The following is a 21,118-nucleotide window of genomic DNA, read 5'->3' on the forward strand; positions in this document are numbered from 1 at the left end:
TTCCTAATAAAAAAACGGCGCCAGCCAGTAGTGCCAGCCAGCCAGTATGCCGCCTAAAATTGGTGGTGTGCCGCCCTTTTTTTCTAAAATCGACAATTTGCTGTCGAAGAGAAAACTGGCGAAGCTTTGGGGTTTAGCATAGCATTCCTTATTTGGTAATTTGGCTCATTATGGGCCCAGTCTGGCGTAAAAGTTTTGTAAAGCGGTATCTACATTTGGCGTTTTCTGGAAAACTGGGATGGAAAACTGGACTATTGAGACTGCTACTGTCCTTACATTTTTCGGTGTCTGGATACGGCTCAAAAAGATGCCAAAAATAGGCTGGCATGCAAAAATCAGGAAGTGAAGACGAGTTGTTTCGTTTTATGGAAGCCTAATCAAGCAATAAATTTAAAAATAAAGCCATGGAACTCACAAAGGAAGATAACGAAGCTCGTAAAAATTCTCAGAAATGGTCGAATGAAGAAAATTTCTTATTAATTGAAGTTTCAAAGGACAACACTCACAACACATTATAAACAACTCGTGAAACTCGGATTCACCTTTTCCTTGAACAACATTATTCCACCAGTCATGAGACTAAGAAATAGCCCACATATTTTAGTATAGAGGCTCTTCTATATGTCTTTTTGTAGTTTTAAAAGTTTATTTGCAAAAAAATGGTTCCATTTCTGCCTTTTTTAGACTGAGAAGTCTAAAAAAGTCTTGCCCCGCCCCTCCCAATAAAAATGCTGGAGATTCGCTCCTGCAGCCATAGCAGAGAATATAAGCAAAATGAATCATTTGGAGCTTGATTTTGAGCCAAAGCCGTCATAAGTGTATTACACGGCTTCATTTTGATTTTCTGAATTCCCTGCATTTTTACCGGTGTAGCCTGATACATGCATTCTAGATTTCCGCCCCAGCTTTCCAGAAAGCACCGAATGTAGACCCGGCCTAATGCACTTTTATATTTAGCCCGTAACGTTGTCTATTTAGAAGAAAAGATTTGCATATACATAAACATTAATTAGTTGAAATGAATAGAGACGCTCAAGAACAAGTTCTTTTCCAAAGGCTAGAAGCAGTCAAGGATATTAAGTAAGTACTTCGATAGTGTATGAATGATAGCCGAAAGAAAAAATATTAGGCCAAGCTTCTATTTGTTCTTGAAACAAAACTTTAGAAGGGGGGAGGCTTAGCTTGCTCCATTGAATTCTGAATTATTCTCCCCTGGTAACACTCTTGTGTGTGGTCTTTGTTAGGCTGTTACACAAGGCGAAAACAAATCCTTTTTTTGAAAAATTGGCTGAGAAGCAAAAGGGTAAGACAACCAGTACTTGGACACTAGGCTAATCACTTTGCACACTTTTTGACATTTAATCTGCTATAATTACTATATTATACTACCTAGAAAATTGATCTTTTCACAGTTAGAATTGCCTTTCTTTTCTGAACAAGTAGGTCATTAATTTAAGTAGTTTTCCTATTTACAATGCTATCTAGCCTATTTAAATTTACCAATAGCTAACAGTTCAGCTAATACTCAGACATAGGACTCAGTAAATGTTTAGTTTTATCACAAGTGCTCTAAACTAGAAGCTATGCTGTGAAGCAGCATAGTTTTCAGTTTAGAGCACTTAGAAATGCTAATTCTAGAAGTGCATCCATTTCTGGTTGACCTCCTCCATAGGACAAACTAAAAATGTGTAAAGTGGGCTTGCATACAGATAATATTACCTATAGAGCAAAGTGTATTGGTCCTCAAGCCCTGCAGGCAGCAGGATGAGGTCTGTATTCTATATTTATGTAATAAACCTTGTTTGAAGTTTTTTATTTTTATTTTTGTCACTCTTTGTTGAATAAATATAGAATAGAGACCTTGTCCTGCTGCTTACAGGGCTCATGGACTAATACACTTTGCTCTATAGGTAATGTTACCTGTAAGGTAAAATTCAAGATTACCAAGTTGCAATTTTCTCATATAAATATTTGAATTGCCTGCTCACCCCTGCTTTTGAAAATCTTTTTACTTTTAATCAAGACTGTCATGATCATAATACAAGAAAAGCTGATAACTTAACTCATGAGTTTAGGAGTACTACTTGGGCATCTATGGTGATTTGCCATTATGGTCCCCATGTTTGGAATATTTAGTGCCTAGTTTTCAGGCTTTCAAGTCATAGGTAAAGAAGTTTCTTTTATCTTGTGAGTAATTTTGATGTAAGGCCTGCTCCAGGTTGTCATTCTATTCAAGGCATTTCCCTAATTTACTTGCTGTGAATTTTTTTTCTGTCTTTTTCCTCTTTCACTTTTTTTACTTTCCTCCTTCATCAGTTGAGTTTCTTTTGTATTGAGTAGTGTGATATGAATATGGTTTTAATTAGCTGAGGGTGATATCTCAATATATTTCAATAAAATAAGCAAGGCCTCTTTATGCATTTTTAGTCTTGTTTGAGAGGGATTTCATAAAGTTAAAAAATGGATACACTTGTCTAATAATAACAAAGAAACAATATGCAATCATCAGAATCTTGCTATATGCTGTAATATGCACTTTATACAGCTTGTGATGAAACTAAACATTTACCTAGGATTCCCTCATTGACAAAGTTATTATGCAACAATACATATACCCAGTCAGTAATAGCTCTATTATTGGACAAGCTAATTTTCAGAATACCAATTCACAGACAGTAATGGCTCTATTCTCAGGCATCACTAATTTTTGGATTTATTGTCTGGGCAATGAAACATATTTATTTTTTAGAAGGTTGAATATGTTGGGATAGATCTAGGAAATTTGTTATTTTAAATTTGATTTTTAAAGAGAAGATAATTATTCAGATTGGAATATCTAGCTGTCATTTGAAGAGTAGGCTCCTTTGTGGTGAAGATGTTTACATGAAGGAATCTCAGAAACTTAAAACTTTAATGGTTCTGTCACATCATTATTGTTTATCTTGCAATTATTACAATTGAAAGATCATCAAAACATGTCATCTAATGTAAAAAAATTTAGCATTTTTTTTTTTATTGATGCTATTGCCAGTTTCTACTCTTGTTAATAATCCATTCTGTTTGGTAAGAACTGAGATTAGAATTGAAGGAAAAAAGGACAAAATGTAAGTTAAAAAATACAAACCTGCACACCTTCCTATGCAATACTACAGAATTTTCAGCCCATATTTATTTTTAGCTTTGTTTTTCTATATTTCTATCCCATGGGGAAAAGGATATTCTATGCAATTAAAGACTTGTCCAGTGTTCAGATTTTTATAACAAAGCCAATATATGTTTTATTACAAAACTGGATAATGTAACCAGGTACATTTAGTGCTATATTATTTTAACTGTATTTTTCCCACTCCATTGGACAAGTTTTTTTTTTTACTTCTTGGGGTGACTTTTAATACTTATGTTGTTTATTGGTTATATATATATATATATATATATATATATATATATATATATATATATATATATATATATATATATATATATATATATATTTATATATATATATATATATAGTTTTTTTTTACTTCTTGGGGTGACTTTTAATTCTTATGTTGTTTATTGGTTTAATAAATAAATATATATATATACATATATATATATATATATATATATATATATATATATATATATATATATATATATATATATATATATATATATAGTAAAAACAAATTTAGGAAACATCTATTGCAATAATCCAGCCCCTAGGCTAAATTGAAATTTATTAATAAAAAATTTTATAAAAATTAAATGGCTGGGAAAACTTGAAGTTGGATATTCATTTGTGTAAGCATCTTCACTGGAAAGTAGCCTACTCTTCAAATGAAAGCTAGATTTTCTAATCTGAATAATGGTTGTCTCTTGGAAAAAATAAATTAAAAGAACAAATTTATCCCAATGTATTAAACCTTTTTAAAATTAATATGTTGCAAGACAAGTAGCCTATTGGATAACCATGCTAAAGAATGAAATTTTCGTGTCTGACACTCTATTACTGTGGATGAGATAACAGATTATTGCATAGCAATCTTTTGAATAGGAAAAGGCTATGGTTCATAGATTTAGCCAAGAATTATCTGGCTGGGTTCTTGCATTATTGTGTAATAAATGAGAGAATTCTTTGCCTAACTTTTGGCAGCACTGTTAGCTATTAATAAATTTAAAATAGGTAGCACTGTACATAGCAAAAATATTTAAATTAAGAACCTACTTGTAATTCTGACTATGAAAAAATCATGTTTCTAGGTGGTATGATAAGAGTGTTTATAATAGATTAAGTGTCTAAAATTGTGTAAAGTTATTAAGACTTGCCCATGGCCAAGTTTAAAGTCTTTTTTCTGTATATTGAACATGGTGCATTCCAATCAAAGATCCTGTCTGAGATTAAGTAGGTGACCAACAACCAGTCATCCTACCCAACATATTGTACTATGTAGCCTATTGTACTATACTAGTACAAATACTAGCATAGTAGGTATTGGTCCTATTTCATGTCAGCCCATCTAGCAAGAAAGAAAGGAAATACATCACACGGTGGCATTTTTACACTATTTCCAAATTTAATTATCTTTTGTGCAGGAAACTCCATTTTGAGGCCTTTAAGAGCCCTAAAATATAATTTATTACCTTCTCTGTAGTTTTAGATGTTGATGAATTTAAAATCTCATAATTCTATCATTGAATCTATTACTTTAAAGCAATATTAATCAACATTTAATAATGATTTGATTTTTAAAAAGTTATTCTAATCCCAAATATTTGTATTTAAGATTTATATTTTCTTTGCTCTATCATATGGAAACAATAGCAATTGGAAAAATTGAATGTAAAATAAGTTAATGTCATCCTTCCACAAAAATGATTGAAAAGATTCTAAATTACACAATGCTTCAATTGAAAAAATTATAAAACTAAAAAATAGATTATTAGAAAAATATACATTAGAAAATGACCAAATACTTTTGGCCAAGTCACAACATAGGCAATAATACTCCTAAACCAATAAAAAAATATAGCAAGAAATTGAAAAAAATGGATACATTGCTTTACCTTAATTACCTTAATTTGCACTTCGGAGCGAATTAGTTGCGAGAACTGTGATGCTCTGTAGTTGATGATGGCGATAGATCTGGTCACTGTGCTAAGGTTAAGCGACAAACCATAGGGACTAGAGAGTGCTGGAGAGATGCAATTCAAGCCCACTCAGTAATGGTGATCACATGGTAGGTAGGTATGGTAGGCTTTGTGGATATAGTTACAAATTCTCTGAGACTAAAGATAGCTCAAGGTCCTCTTCATCTGAATCATCACTTAATTCGCGACCTTCATGAGCAGCTTTATCCTCCTTGGATCTGTAAGGTGAGAGCTTGGTAAATGTTGAGTAGTTCATATTATTGACCTAAAAATAAAGTTAAAATACCACTTGATGCTATTTCTTATGCTCTTTCTCAATATAATAATTACTTTTCCTGCAAATTTAGTTTTAAGCTTTTTGTGGACCCTTGAAAATGATAATTTGTACTATGTTTTTATGGTATAAAAAGGTTAAAACATTGGTTTCAAACTTACTATTTTGTTATAAAATCCAATTTGTTAAAGTTACATAATCTGCAAGATAACTTTTGCAAAATGGAGTTATAATGAAATAGTAAGTTTGAAACAAATGTTATACCCCATTTTTATATTCAAAAAATGTAGAACAAAATTATTATTTTTAAGGGTCCTAAAAGGGCTTAAAATTGAATTTGTGAGGAAAGCAATTATTTATTCAGAAAGAGCATAAAAATCACATCTAGTGGTATGTTCACTTTGTTGGTAGGTCAATAATATTAACTGCTTAATATTTGCCAAGAGCCTTAATCTGGGGAGATGTAATTTTGCAGCCTGTATCAGAAATGGTAAAGGTACTCCTCAGGCTTGTATGTTTCAAGGAAGAGGAATCTATTAATATACTGCTTCATGTACATACTCCTCATCCCTTAGCTCTTGCAGTGGTTTTTCAAGGATCACCATAGCCTCTCAACACACCAAATATAGATGTTTGAATCTTCAGGGTCAACAAAGTTTCACAACTGATTGATTTAATAGTGAGCTCAGCCAAGTTCTAACAGACTATAGTAGGCTCCCTAGTGGCCTTGTAAGAAACTTCCTTGGGGAAATTGCTTCTTGGGGCTCCAAACAGAATTGTTGCATAACTATGTACTATTTCATGAGGTGTAATATGAACAAGGAGTGTGGCAATGAGGACACTCTACTGCTGCAGGCAGCACACCATGAGCCCTGAGAATAAAAAAAAGAAAATTAAAACAAAAATAAATTTTTGAATTAATTTATTTAAGAAAATTAGTTTCCTTTGCAAATTTATTTTTGAGCATTTAAAACAAATCTTAAAGTAACACATTGTTTCTTTTTTTATTTAGCATATTTTCTAATTGACTTTTGAATGTTAGAATATTTTAAAAACCTACCATTTGATGCTAAGATGATATTTTATTTTCTAGGTGAGATGTAAATTATATATGTTTAAGTCACGAATTGAAAAAACAAGATTAAACACAAGCTACAAAAGTAAAAAGTATTAACTAATGCAAATTAAGAGAAAAAGAAAAGCATACCTGAAAAAATAACAATGTATGTAAACTATAGATGGTAGTGTCTTAGGACCTGCCCTGTTCAACGTCTGTATAAATGATATTTTTCAGTAAGCTACAAATCATCTTACTTTCTTTGCTGACAACTCAAGTTATTTGATGCAGTCAACCATGAGTCACTACTAGCAGATCTTCACCATATTCAAAACTGCAACAACATGGCAAATGAGTTTCAATGCTGACAAATGTAGTGTTATACATTTTGGCAAGTCCAACCCGGGTTTTAAGTATACTGTTGTCAATCCAGCTGTAAACAACATTTAAGAGCTGCAAAGTGTGGATGAAGAAAGGAATCTTGGAATTGTTGTGGACAACCACTGTAGATTCTATTCAAATTGCAAGAAGACTGTGTTGCATACACTCTGTCCTTGTACTCTTGGAAAAAAAAAACTATTCCCAGTAGGTCCTCCTATATTTTTGTGAGGTTGTACAAGTCTCTTGTCTGGCCATTGCTTGATTTTGGAATGTGCATAGCATCACCAGGATACAGGGGTGATGTGCAGCTCCTGGAAGGGGTGCAAAGGAGAGCTACTACAGCAGTAGTAAAGATGAGAGACATACTGTATGATGAACATTTGAAGGAACTGAAATTATCTACACTGGTTTACCAACAACAAGCTAATATGCTTATGACATATGTGCCTACTTCACAAGAAACCCCCCTTTATTTGTCAACTTCTTAAAATATCAGTACTGACAGGAGGGTATGTTTAAAGAAGATGTTGAAGCCCTCTGTCAAAACTCAACACTCATAACAGTTTTTCTCCTACTGTGTAGTAAACCATTGGAATAGTCTCTCACCTACACTATTCTCAGCACCCAATGACGGAGTTTTCAGGAAGCTACTAAATGTTGAATGGAATGGTGTTCCCTGGAAATACCAGTGGGATGCATTTGATGTTTGATCATCCATATCATCAAATATGGAGCTATTCACAGATCAAGATGTATCTTAATTTGCTTTGAAGCACAAAATAAGGTAATATAAGCTGAAAAAAAGCAATTAAGATTAACTAATGTAAACTAAAAGTGTAAAAGAAAAACAAAAAAATGCAATAAAAATGAACCAAATAAAGCAATAAACATAAATTAATATGAACTAAAAAGAAAGACATTTGATTTTCTTCCAAAAGCAATTATTACATTTCAAAAGAGTTTAAAAATGGCACTAAGTGATGTATTCACTTTTTTCCTAGCTAAATTAAATGAAAAGAGAAAAATTTACCCTTCTGTCATACAAAGCCAATATGACATTAATATTGACATCTGCCTCTTAGAAGTCTTGAATTAATCAATTCAAAAATACAAGTATAGTCCAATAGGTATTTACAATGGACAGTTGGAATTACATTGCAGTTTTCAATTGCCACTTTCAGAGCTTTTGACTGGCAATTAACTGCAGATGCTTATAGTTTTGGTAAAGAATATACCTTTATTATTCAGTCAAAGTGATTTTACAAGATTGTATTTGGTACAAGCATTAAAAAATGCACTGATCAGTTTCTCCTACAGCATAAGAAGGGTGACATATTCTTCTCAAGCAAATTCTTGCTGTAATCCAGGTGCTGGAGAAAGGCTGACTTTGAAAGAATTGTAGAAGTGGCCTCTTCATCAGCTAATCTTCTTTATGAAATCTTCCAAAAAAACTTCTCTACAATTTTTTTCCTTAGTTTGTGCAATTTCCTTTTCTTCATTTCAAAGCTCACTGGGAAGTTATGTGAAAATGTACATTCCAAACAAGACATGGGTACAGCGTATGTTCTGGGGCACCAACTTGAACTCTGAGGATGAGGGTAAAATGCTTTGCCTGTTTATCATTTGATGAATGCATTAACCTTTAGGGTTCCTTGGCAAATCCTCTAACTGGGCATATTTTACCTGGTTAAAATTGATCAAAATAAGCAATTGATCAAACTGAACTTCCATAGACAATCTTTGGCAAGTACGCAGACATGTTGTTGTAGCCCACTGCAATGTACAAAGCCTCAGAACTAACAGTTTGAGTTCCTATAGTTCTCGCCAGTTCCTATTTTTGATGAACCCGTCAAGTTATCTGTTGACCAATCTAAAGATACAGAACAATGAGGTTGTCATACATGGGTAAACCCTTCTCAGACTGAGTATGTACTTGCAGCATGTAGTATGGACGAGTAGTTAGCTCTGTTACCGCACAGAGCCATATAGTCTACCATATTCATCATGGATCTCCCAAACTCAGTAGGCTAAAAGGCTCTGCGGATTAGAGCGACTCTTCCTAACAAGTCTGTGATCTTTGGGAATATATATTACCCTTCAACCTGCCAGATTACTAGCTACCCTGAAACCTACTTTAATTGTATATTGGGAAAATATGCTAAGTCTGCCAATATCCTTTATGTTAACTCCATTGTACATCATATCCTATGGCTTCAGCATACTGATGAGGAGGGATTAGCTCTATATGATATGTCTCTTTTGTAAGAATGTGAACAACTATTTAAGTTTCATTCTTACCAAAACTACTGTTGTAAAATTACTGTAAAATAAAAACCCGGTCAGTAAAATTGGTAAAAATAAAGTAAAATTAGGTACTCTCTTGAAAATCTAGGGTAAAATTACCATTTTAGAATTGCCCTGTAGCTAGAAGACTAGTTGAGCTTAATTTTGTCTGTCATTTTTTCAGCTTTGGATGAAATTTTTTACAGATTTTGGATTTCCTAGGCTTAAAAAGGTAATACCCCCTTTGTATTTGAAGTTTCCAGGTAAATGAACTCAGTTTAAAAAAATACTTTTTAGTTTAGGGCACATAAACTGGATTAACACTCGTTTCATTTATTTATAGTAATAATAGGCTTTGATTTGCTTAGGGTCGAAGTTTGGGCCCAGTCCCCTGACACTTCAGATTTATTTGAATTTCTGGACACTCCCTAATCAAATTACCTAGTATTTTTCTTCCTTTTTTTAACTATCGTCTTCTCCCTTTCCAGGAAAAAATAAAATCATTTATGACATACAGTTTTTTTTATGATATACCCTTTATAAAGTATTTCTTACTGTGCCAGATTGATTTCAACTCAATAAAACTAATTGGCTAGTCCAATCCTGCTATTGATTTTCTTTATGATTTCACCTTTATAATCAATCCAACTGAAAATCAATCCAACTATAAAGTATTACTTAATTGCGTGGCAAAGTCAACACAGCTAATTTCTGAGTTTTTAATCCAAAAACACATAAATAGTGATTTAAATTGAAGATCCTTTTCAGTTAGCTTTTTCTTGTTTGTTTTTTTTGCATTGGCTTGGTATAATCCCTCATCTATTTTGGATTAGTCTGTTCTAGTGTGTTTGTTAATGTTAAGAAGAATCTTAAAGCAGGTGATGCAGAAGTAATCCCAAAACAAGGCAGATTTTCCTGTAAGGCCTCAGCAAAACTTTTATATCCAGTGTATTATTGCTATTTCGTTTTCTTTTGACAGGTTTGTGTTCATTTCTGGTTGACATTTGGAATATATGCATTTTGTATTTCCATTATTGTAATATTTATTGCATCTACCTTGGTGAAATTAGAACCTTAAGCTTTTTTGCGAGTTTGCTGTAATAGATAATGCTAACTTCATATGAAAAGGTGCATTTGAAGTTGAAGGAACAAACCTATTCGTAATTAGACATATTTCACCTTGTTACACAGTTCTTCAATTTAGGCCTGGCGCTGAGACTAAAATCAAATACTGTTGTCTTGTTTGTTGTATAAATTTATGTTTGATAAGTTTTGTTGTTTAATATATTTGAAATGTTTAAGTTATTTTGTGCATCTTCACTTTAGTTTCTTTTGTAGCATAATTTATTTCATCTTGCTTTGTTTTAGTATGGTGTTTAAAAATGAATTATTATAATCAGTAAATCATTCTCCAGCTCCTTTTTTAATTCTTTCTTATTTGATTTTTCCATAAATACCTAGTCTCTATTATTTAAAAGCTTAAAGTTTTCCATGTCTTTAGGAAAGTAAACAAAAGCCGAACTTTGGGGAAAGCGAGCCTTTCATTCTACCCAATTTTATCCTACTTATTTTGGTAAAATTTGAATACCACGGGGTCACATTCAGACAAAAGGAATATCCAGGATTTTATTTTGTGGTAGAATCCAAAATTTGCCCAGTACAATGTTGTTCAAAGGATAACATGTGCACTTGCTGCCTAGAAGCTAGAATTATTTCCCTTAGGTGGTGTTTTTTTTTAGTCTCGCCCACTGTGCTGTGACAGGTTTCTATTGTTTACCAGCTTTGCTAGCTAGCTGAAAATTAACACCTTGAAACATTCCTCTTTAATGGGTAATTAAATTTCTTAACAAAAATCTTGACAATGAACTACATGCAGGCTCCCAAAGGCTTCAACTCCCCCTTAGTTAAGTACAATAATTCAAAAGGAGAATAAATTGGTATTCGTTATAATAAAAAAAAATGAGTTTAAAATGATGCGTGTAGCAACAAAAAAAAAAAAAAACGGGAAAAAAACTTGGAAAACAGAGTTTTCCAAGAAAAGTAAATAGAAAATTAAATCAAACCGAAGTCAGTTTGAGTAAGATGTCAAACTGAGAGTGAGCTGAATATTACTAAGAGTGAAGAGAGGATGCTTAAATCCGGTAGATTATCACAAATAAAAGCAGTGTTGCCATTCCTTCTTCATAATGGCTACAATGCCATTTATGCTTTACTTAAAACTAACTATATTACTTAGATTTGAAGTTCTGCCTAGCCAATTAGAGAAGTTTTTTGTTCTTTTTTTTTTGAAGAGGAGCTACATCAAACTGAAGACAAGCAAAAATTGTGTCAAATGATAATTCAAGCTTAAAACAAACAGAAATCACCATCAATATGTAAATGAGACCCAAAACGACAAAACTTACAATGAATAATGTAGATTAACTTAAAGCGGACAGAAATTACAGCAAACATGAGAAGGACTAACGCCCCATAAGCCCTCTAAGGGCAAGAGCATCATTTATGTTTTATTCAAAACAATTTGTATTTACAGAAATGTGTTCTTATTTGTCATAAAAGTCACCAAAAGAAAAAAAAAACATCACATAACTAGTGAATGTAGAATGAACATTCAATATATATTCTGGAAGTCTCAGCAATTTTGTATTTACAACTGTTATGAAAAAAGAAAATATTCAAAACATATTCTGTTTTCGGTAAAGCGCAAATGACGCTCTGGTTGTTAGTAGGCTAAGGGTGCGTCAGTGCTTCTCTTATTTGCGTTAATTTCTGTTCATTTTAAGTTTGACTTGATTTTTCATTTTAATTATTATTTGTCTTTGTTCTTATTTACCTATTGATAGTAATTTCTGTTTGTTTTAAGCTTGAAATTGTGTTAGGCTTTATTTCTGTTCGTCTTGGTTTAATGCAGCTCTGTACTTTTTTTTTGTGAAAAACTTCTTTTGTGAAACGTTTCTTTAAATTAATTTTTGCTCGTTTTGAATTGAGATTACCTTTTTTAATGGTTATCAAAAGGAATATTTGCAAAACTTCTTTTTCAGTTTTTTATTCTTAAGAATAAAGGCTTGGTCTATATATTTTGACGAAATTTTGCAACCGATTTTAATAATCCTTTTACCATAGAAGTGTAGATTAATGGATAGGGGGAATATTATGCAAATAAATGGATTGAAAATATGCATAAACTTTGGCCTTCTATGAGGCTGAAGCTGTACTGATCCCCATCACGTCACAACCTTGAGTATAGACTCAAGTCTATACTTGAGTCTATCAATTGATTGCCCATCCATTATAAGGATTTTATTGTGTCATTTTTACCTGTTTGTTTGTTTAAATACATGTATTTTGAGCTCATTTACTAAAACCAGTTCTGATTTACTGTTTTAAAATAAAAACAGGACGTCAATAATCAATTCAACTAGATCTGTTTCTGGTTGAGGTACCTTGGTTCTAAACCTTTACAGAGGTGTCTTCGTGGCTTGATATTTAAAGTAGATCAAGATACAAAAAACAATATTTGAAACTGAGAATCAATGCAGATACTTCTACTAACAACTCACCACAGCATCAAGCCACCTGAGGCCAACACGACTACGGACACACATCCTCCATGCCAATCTATTCAAAGCCTCCCTCTTTACACCCTCCCAGGAAGATCCCATTTTCCTTAAATCTTTTTCTATGGCATCCTCCAACCCCAGCCGCGGACGACCTGCTTTCCTTATAGCCCTAGGCGGTTGGCCAAAAGGACAATTTTCAGCAATTTGTCATCCTTCATCCGCAGAACATACCCTAGCTATCTCAACCTTTTTCTCTTTATAGCCCTAGAAAGTGGGATTGAACCACACTTTTCGCACTGCCTACTGTTTGGAATACGGTCAGGCAGCCGAGTACCCAGAACAATCTGTTGGCAGTTTCTCTGGAAAACATCTAGCAAATCTTCATCCATTTTTTGGAGCGCCCATGATACAGAATCATATTTGACCACTGTCATCACTGTAGCTTCCGATATCTTAATCTTGGTTTTCAGACTTATCTTCATATTGTTCCAAAATTTTCTAAAACACCCTGAGCCTATTCTTTTTTAACATCTTCACTGCTTCCACCGTCTTTACTAATAATTAAATATATAAAAAAACACAAGTTTTACAACTGAAAGTAAGGAGCGACATTAAAAATTAAAACGACCAGAAATTATTCCATATATGAAAGGGGCTGTCCCCTCCTCATCGCCCTGCTCTTTACGCTAAGGTTTGTTTCTTTGTCACAGTTCTGCTTTTTAAAACAATAAAAAAACTTTAGCGTAAAGAGCGGAACGTTGAGGAGGGGACAGCCCCTTTCATAAACGGAATAATTTCTGATCGTTTTAAGTTTTGATTTCGCTCCTTACTTTCAGTTGAAAGAACTTGTTTTTTTTTTAAATTTAATTTCTGAACGTTTTTGAATTAATGTATGTTTTAATTTGGCTCACCGCACATAAATAATTAAAACGAAATTTGCAGATTTTTTTTTTTTTTTGGCTAAATGGCTTTCTCATAGTTTTGATCGGAAGATCTTGATAAAAAAGGGATGTGGGAGGAGGCCTAGTTTCCCTCCAATTTTTGGTTACTTAAAAATGCAAGTAGTAAAATTAGTAATAAATATACGTAACTTACGAATTAACTATGTAACGAACTTCTATATTTGCATATTTTTATTGCGTATATGAGGGGGTTTGCCCCCTCGTCAATACCTCGCTCTTTACACTAAAGCCTGGATTTTGTCCCAATTCTCTAAGAAAGACGCCTGAATCACAAAGGCCATAGAATAAATGGTTGAAACTACAAAAAATACTTTAGCTTAAAGAGCGAGGTATTGTGGAGGAGAAGAACGCCCTTATACGTTTAATAATTTCTGTTTGTAAGTGTTAATGCTGCTCCTTACTTCCAGTTGAAAAAAGGTTTTTTTTTTGTATTTTCTTTTATGTTTTTTTTTTTTAAGTAGAAAATCCAGCGCCCCCTTCATGGAAACTCTTCCCTCATGATGAATTCCTCCATGGAAAGATCCTCCCACGTAACCCTCTCCCCACCGACCCATCCCCCTTCCACCCCTCAACGCGAAAAAGTCTGTACACTCCCTGAAAACGTCTGTACACTTCCCTATAACCATCACTATATGTAAACGATGGTTAAAGTTTGTAACTTGCAGCCCCTCCCCCGGGGACTGTGGGGGATTAAGTCGTCACCAGAGACATAGTTATTAAATTTTCCGACTATGCTGAACTAAATGGCTATCTCAGAATTTTGATCTGGTGACTTTGAGAAAAAATGAGCATGGAAGGGGGCCTAGGTGCCCTCCAATTTTTTGATCACTTGAAAAGGGCACTATAACTTTTAATTTCTGTTGAAATGAGCCCTCTCGCGATATTCTAGGACCACTGGGTCGATACTATCATCCCTGGGGAAAAAATCACGCATGCGTGATCTGTCTTCTGGCAAAAAATACGAAATTCCGCATTTTTGTAGATAGGATCTTGAAACTTCAATTTAGATATGTTTTTTAAACACTTTTTGGCTTGATAAGCTCCTTCCCCCCCTCCTGCTCATAATTCAAAGTTGCCTTGATGCACAAAGTATATTTTGATTTAGTTGACCGTTCTCTTATAGTGTCAACTTAACTCCATAAGCTGTTCTTGAGATTTTTACAGAAACGCCCCTTGGATAACCCAGATGAATAGTCTTTTGATTTATTTCAACTTCCTCCTCAACTATCTATAAAAGTTTTAAATTAATACCCTTAGCTGCTCATGTATTGCTAATATGCCATTTCGACGGGTAACAAATCATATTATTTGTTTTGTTTCTGGCTGAGGTTCCCAAGGTTTGGCAACTTTGATTGATATGTCTCCACGGCCTGAAACATTAAGCAGATCAACATACAAAAAAGAATATTTCACACTAAGATTTAATACAACTATAATTTTTGCAATCACCATTGTCCTTGATAAGCTCCCCCTAGTCTCCAAATCAAAATTTTAAATTTACTTGCCCCCCCCCTCAATCTATTATTCTCTCGAAGTTTCAGTTGGATCCTATAAGCCGGTAAATTATGCCCTTAGCTTTACCTGAGATATTGCAGATTTACCCGTTTGACAAACCTTGATGTACATGACGAGTTTTTATATAGTTCAATCCCCCTCAATATTTTCGGATGTATCAACTTAATACCCTTAGTTATTCCTGAGATACTGCACACATGTCCTTTTGACAACCAGAATACATCGAGTGTTTTGATCTATATCATCATCCATTTAAACATGCCCTAAGAGTTTCAACTTAATACCCTTAGCCGTTTCTGAGATAGTGCGGATACGTCCTTTTGACCTCCTGAATGAACATTGTGTCTTGATTTAGTTTTAGTTCTTCTTCAACATCCAGTCAAAGTTGTTTCTTATTACCCCTAGCCTTTTTGGATACACCTAGGATCAAACATTTTCCCCTTTCTAATAATGAATCCTATAGTAAATAATGGGCTACTTGTGTAATTTATAACCCTTGCCCCAGGGACTGGGAGGTCGTGTCTTCCTCGGAAGCATAGTTATTCGACCTTTTGTTTATGTTGAGTGAGATGATTATCATGAAATTTTGATTGGTGTTGGGGTGGGGTTAGCTCAAAGTGAGAGGGATGGGAACTGGCTGCCCTCTAATCACTGTTGACTCTTAAAAAGGGTGCTAAGACTATCAATTTCCAAGCGAATGAATGCCCTTCCGAAGTTTCTACATCAACTTCTTTGATTCGAACTGGCCTGAAGAAATAAAAATAAAAAATTAACAAGTTGAAGCAATATTGTTCTTTACTTAAGCGTTGCTATTGTTCTGCCTATGATGGATTTAAAAGGAAAAAATGACAAAAATAATGTTTTTTCGAAAACTAAAGCTAAATGGAATTCCCAAAAATTTTCGTGTCAAGGAATGTTCAGAATTAGAGTTATTTTCTTCATACAAGTTCCCGTAGTCAAGATATATGGAAGAAGGCATACGTATAGGCATCGCAGCCCACTCTGTCTATCTGAAGGAAGAAATGTGCAGGGACCATGGACAAGTACTTTTGTAAATAGTTTTGCTCATAGATCTTTCAAATTTGTTTTGTCAAAGTCCTCTTTTAATTTCCATAAGCAATAGGTTAGCATATACATAAACCTAATGCAAATTAAGTAAAAGACTAATGATTTATGTCTTTTTTTGTTATTGTCATTGAAAAAATACCTTTTTGTATTTGCACATGACACTTCGAAAAAATACATATAATAATTGACATAGCCCTGAAGAGGAGGTTCTCATACTATCATCATACGTACAAGTAGATTATGAACTTGTATATTGGTGACTTAGCCAGGAGCTGGAAAGCTTACTTCCCTTTCTCAGGAACGATGTGAGGCTTTCTATCAGGGTTTTTATTTCAGAAAAATGCGGGGGGCGAAGGGTTAAAATGTATTTTTCACAAATCAGGGGCGAGGGCAAGTTTGTTGTTTCATCGATTTTTTATTGAAAATATAAAAAATGAAAAGTCATAAGCAACGAGCAAAGCTTTTAATACAATTTGAAAGACTTTGAAGAGGGAGCATCCTTGAAGCCGCGTCTATCCGCCTCCCTCCGTTCAGCATTATTAGATCCGGTTGTTGCATTGTTGTTCGAATTGATTTTAAATTATGTCCTCTATTTAATTTTCGAATAGATGGCGTATGGAACGGAAAAAAATAGTCTATGTGTTGGCAACGTCGCCCGGAGGTTGATTATTCTAGCAAAGAGTTTAGTCCGCCATGTTTGGTTATATGAGAGTCATCGAACTTTGATCTGTGAGCGCTAAAATAAAACGCCAAATTGAGGATTATAGTGATAAGATTACTGATAAGCTTGGATATAAAAGCCGAACTTGGAATAAGATTTTCGGTAATTGGAAAACATTTTGTTTGTTAATGATATTTACATGCTGTCAAAGTAGAACACTTATTTTCATCCTATTATGATTTTTACTGCATTGTTTTTGTCTTAAATATTACGGGCAGAAAAATAGAGGCTGGATTCTGTAGTACCACAGTAGGACTTAGAAATCTGTGGTACTGCAGTATAATTTATTTTTTGCCAAAGTTTTTTTTTCAAATTCATTGTAAAATAGAAGTGAATTAATAATGGCTGCAGCTGAAGATGAGCCTATGAAGCTTTATGAGGTGTTTCAAAATTGCTTTAATAAAATAGCCAACAAACAGAATGGGAGTGATAAAATTATTTCCCAGCAAGGACAGTTAAGTAATGTTTACTCTGGTACTGTATATGGAGAAAGTCCAGGCTCATCATTCCAAAGTGATTCCCCCTATTATCCATTTGGCTCTGTCAGACCTCCCTTATCTCCAAATTCTGAGAAAAAGAAGAAAGAAATAGATGATAATGACCCTATTGATATGTTAGGACAGTCTCAGTGGCAATATGGGGTAAATCCAGATCCTCAGAGATTTGCCTCACCAAAAGGTGGTAATGGTGCATATTATAATACCCAATATTTCTTGCCTGATAGTGTTTTGAATAGTGCTGATCCATGGAGTACTAATCCTGCCACAATGCCATTATATGGTGCCCCATTTGAAATCCCATCTGGCAGCTCTCATTTTCCTCAATCATTTGGACAGCCTGCAACTAATCTGAATCCTACTCTAGATACTATGAGCTATGCTATCCCTGGAGTATCTGTAGACCCTGATACTTTGTCTGGTTTGCCACCTTTGTCTTCTTTTGTCCCTTTACCCAATCAAAGTATGCACCAACCTGTTAATTCCAGTTCAGTTAATGCTGTTTACTCAGACTCTCTTGTTTCTCAATCAGTTGAATATTCCAAAGCCCCATTATATAGTCCAGATCCTAGTGTTCCATTTCCTAATGCCTCTGTGTCATCACCCACACCTGGTATGCAACAGTGGAGTGGTCCTAATGGTCAGTTTGTCCCTGGCCATATTGAGGAAAGATTAGATGATGCTATACATGTAATGAGAAACCATGCTGAAATAGAAGCTCAGAATGGACTTATTGGAATGGGTTATGGCACAAGTTTAGATCCAAGTGCTGATCAGCTGAAATTAGATCAATCCCCTTTACAGCCTGTTGTATCTTCCAGTAAACCTCGTAAAAGAAAAGATCCTGACCTCATTGAACAGAAAGGAGCAATGTCTCCTGGTTTAGCTCCAACTCCCACCCCCTCCTCATCCTCTCGGGCTTCAAAGAGGTCCAGGCGCTATGAAGATGACTTACTAGAGGGAGATCCAGAGGTAAAAGTTGTAAAAGAAAAGGAGAGAAGACAAGCAAATAATGCAAGAGAAAGAATTAGAGTGAGAGATATTAATGAAGCATTTAAAGAGCTTGGTAGAATGTGTATGATGCATTTGAAAACAGATAAAGCTCAAACTAAGTTATGTGTGTTACAGCAAGCAGTGGATGTTATAGCTCAGTTAGAGCAACGGGTTAGAGAAAGAAACCTGAACCCTAAAGCAGCTTGTTTAAAAAGAAGGGAGGAAGACAAGGGTGATGATGGTCTTCCTAAAAGCCTTGTGTTAAGTTCTGGGACCTCTGTTGTTCAAGCACCACAATTAATGAACATGCAATACACTGCAATGCCCTCAGATGGGACTCATAGCCTTGGTCAACAACATTGACAAAAGCCATATGCTATTGTGCTCTAGACAAATTCCAGTTAAATAATTTGAATCGTGTGATAAAAATGCATATTAGTGATAGTCTTATACAGTGAAAAATATGCTATTGTGGATAATGGAAGTTGCAAGCTATGAATTGTGATTGTGCCACAAAAGGTCAGCAAAGATTGGCTTTCTGATATTAATTTGGTATTATTTATACTCCCTTGCTATTAAAGTAATGTATATTTTTATTGTTTCGAAACATATTTTTTGATTAATTTTATATTTGCAATGTATTAACAGTTGCATTGGTTAGTGTATCCTGACTTTTCATGTTTTATTCTGCAACTTATCAGATGTATGAAGTAAACTCTTAGGAGCTTGATTTTAGTAAGACAGTGACAGGGCTCTGACTCTGCTTGGAATTTTTCTGATATTATAATTTTGGGAGATCTTGTGCCTTGTCTAAATCATATCAGTATGGTATTGTTTCATATCATGCTTTAACTTACTCGTTTTTTTATAGCCTTTCAGCTCTGCATAGAGTAAGGTAAAATTTAGTTAATTTGCTTTGTCAAAGTGGCAGGAACGTTTTTAGTGTAGCTGTAAGTGTTTTTAGATGTTATTTTAATTTTCTGCAAATATTTTAAACAGAATTGAAACCTGAATGTAGAAGTTTTAATATAGAGATTATTCCAGTTATTTGTTCATCTTGCTTTTCTAAATTTTCTCCAATGTTGTCAGGTTTGAGTTTAGTTTTTGTTTCAATGGCAACTGTGCACCTTCATTCCCACTTTGAAGGAAACATTGTAAAATGATTTGATTCCCATTTGTCCCTATTTCCAAATATAGTGGTCACTACTCTGACAGCTGCATCAAAGCCTCCCCCGTATCTATTGGGGCCAAATGGGCTATAGCCTGTGGCTGTGTGCAATACATGGCTGTTTTTCTTTTCTCAAATTTTCATTATTTTGCTTATGGATCAACTGCTGATGGGAATAAAGTACAAAAAAAATAAACCAAACCAACAAAATTTGTAACATTTTGTATATGACCCTGTCTATATCAGGGGGAGGGGCAGCTGGGATGCAATTTTCACTGTAGCATCATTATTTTGGAAACAATTGCGTTTTTATATCTAAAAAGATCTCATTTGAAAGTTTTGAGTTAATTCTACAAAGAATTAAGTTAATTCTAAAAAGAAATAAGTTCTTTAAAATTAACTGCTAATGATGCAAACATTGTTTTAATTTAATAGTTTGCAGGATACTTGGCTTTTTTCTACAAATTTTGTATAAGTTTCTCCTTCCCAAATATTAAATCTCTTTATCATTATTAGAACATTTCAGTTTGGTTGAAACACTTAGTTGTCAGGAATAAACGTGTAGCAGATGATAGTCATGATTTCAATCATAACTTATTAACCAGTACAGGGTAAACGCATGGTTTCTAATTCATGCATGTTAGTTTTTCAGATCTCTGTCTTTGGTATGAAACTTTCAAAATGTTTTTAGATTTTGGTAACTGGAAACAAATGATAAGGTCTATAGTTGTTAAATTCTTCTCATCCCTTTTAGGCGATTGTATGGTAAGCTCTGGGCATGAGTGCACATAATTCCGACTGTTTGGTGGAGTGTGTAAGGGTGGTGAAGGTCAAGATAAAAGCATATTTCTCATGGATGATTTGCCTTTAGTACCTCATCTCTCCCGTCTATCTATGTGCAGTCATGGCTGTAGACTTACCTATTTTTAGCACAAGTTTTATTGTTATTAAAGGGTCTTTGATAATATGCAGATGCTGTAAATGACCAGAAATATAAGTATGGAGAAGGGTGGGATGCTTCAGTACATTCCAAAGCTGTCTAGCTTTTTACTAATAATTCAAACTTTTGATGAAAATGCCCCCCCCCCTCTGGAACAGATTTGTATGTTCATGACTTTAAGTAAGTTTCCTTTTATTGCAAAAAAAAGACTCAGATGGGGTTAGACTGTTAACTGATCTTAAGTACTGTGCTTCTATAAAAGCCAGAACACATAGACAGGATTTTATGATAGTGTTTGGAGTCTTCTGGTAAGAGGGTGTTCCAATTTTGTGAAAATTTTTACTCCCTGTGTCCTTAATGTCGTGAACAACAAACGAAAGTTGGGAGGATATGAAATGATTTTCTATGGGGAACATTTTGATCAGTCTTAGAAATATGGCCTTTTTTGTGCACGAGAATAAATATTTTGATACAGATGAACATTATTTGATACAAATATCACCCTTAGGGAAGGAACCGATCCTTTTTCAAAGAAATAATGGACGGCTAAATAATGAAAGGGTATA

General features: G+C 34.1%; 2 protein-coding genes across 2 annotated transcripts in view; both read left to right on the top strand.

Annotated features, from left to right (window-relative positions):
- The first annotated feature begins 940 nt into the window (after positions 1–940).
- LOC136042720 (zinc finger C4H2 domain-containing protein-like) overlaps positions 941–21,118 on the top strand; it is a 177,572-nt gene continuing 157,394 nt past the window's right edge. The window contains exon 1 of the mRNA XM_065727683.1: positions 941–1,080. Within this exon, the coding sequence (XP_065583755.1) occupies positions 1,019–1,080 (62 nt within the window). The 5' untranslated portion in view covers positions 941–1,018. The remainder of the gene's footprint in view (positions 1,081–21,118) is intronic.
- Positions 16,893–19,491, top strand: LOC136042710 (transcription factor 12-like). Its single transcript, XM_065727675.1, has one exon. The coding sequence runs from the start codon at positions 17,296–17,298 to the stop codon at positions 18,805–18,807; it is 1,512 nt and encodes a 503-aa protein (XP_065583747.1). The 5' UTR covers positions 16,893–17,295; the 3' UTR covers positions 18,808–19,491.

This window comes from Artemia franciscana, chromosome 2, assembly GCF_032884065.1.
Source record: "Artemia franciscana chromosome 2, ASM3288406v1, whole genome shotgun sequence".
Classification (NCBI taxonomy): domain Eukaryota; kingdom Metazoa; phylum Arthropoda; class Branchiopoda; order Anostraca; family Artemiidae; genus Artemia; species Artemia franciscana.

What these genes read in the sequence shown, in the direction of transcription:
- LOC136042710 (XM_065727675.1), top strand. Translation starts at nt 17,296, where the DNA reads ATGGCTGCAGCTGAAGATGAGCCTATGAAGCTTTATGAGGTGTTTCAA.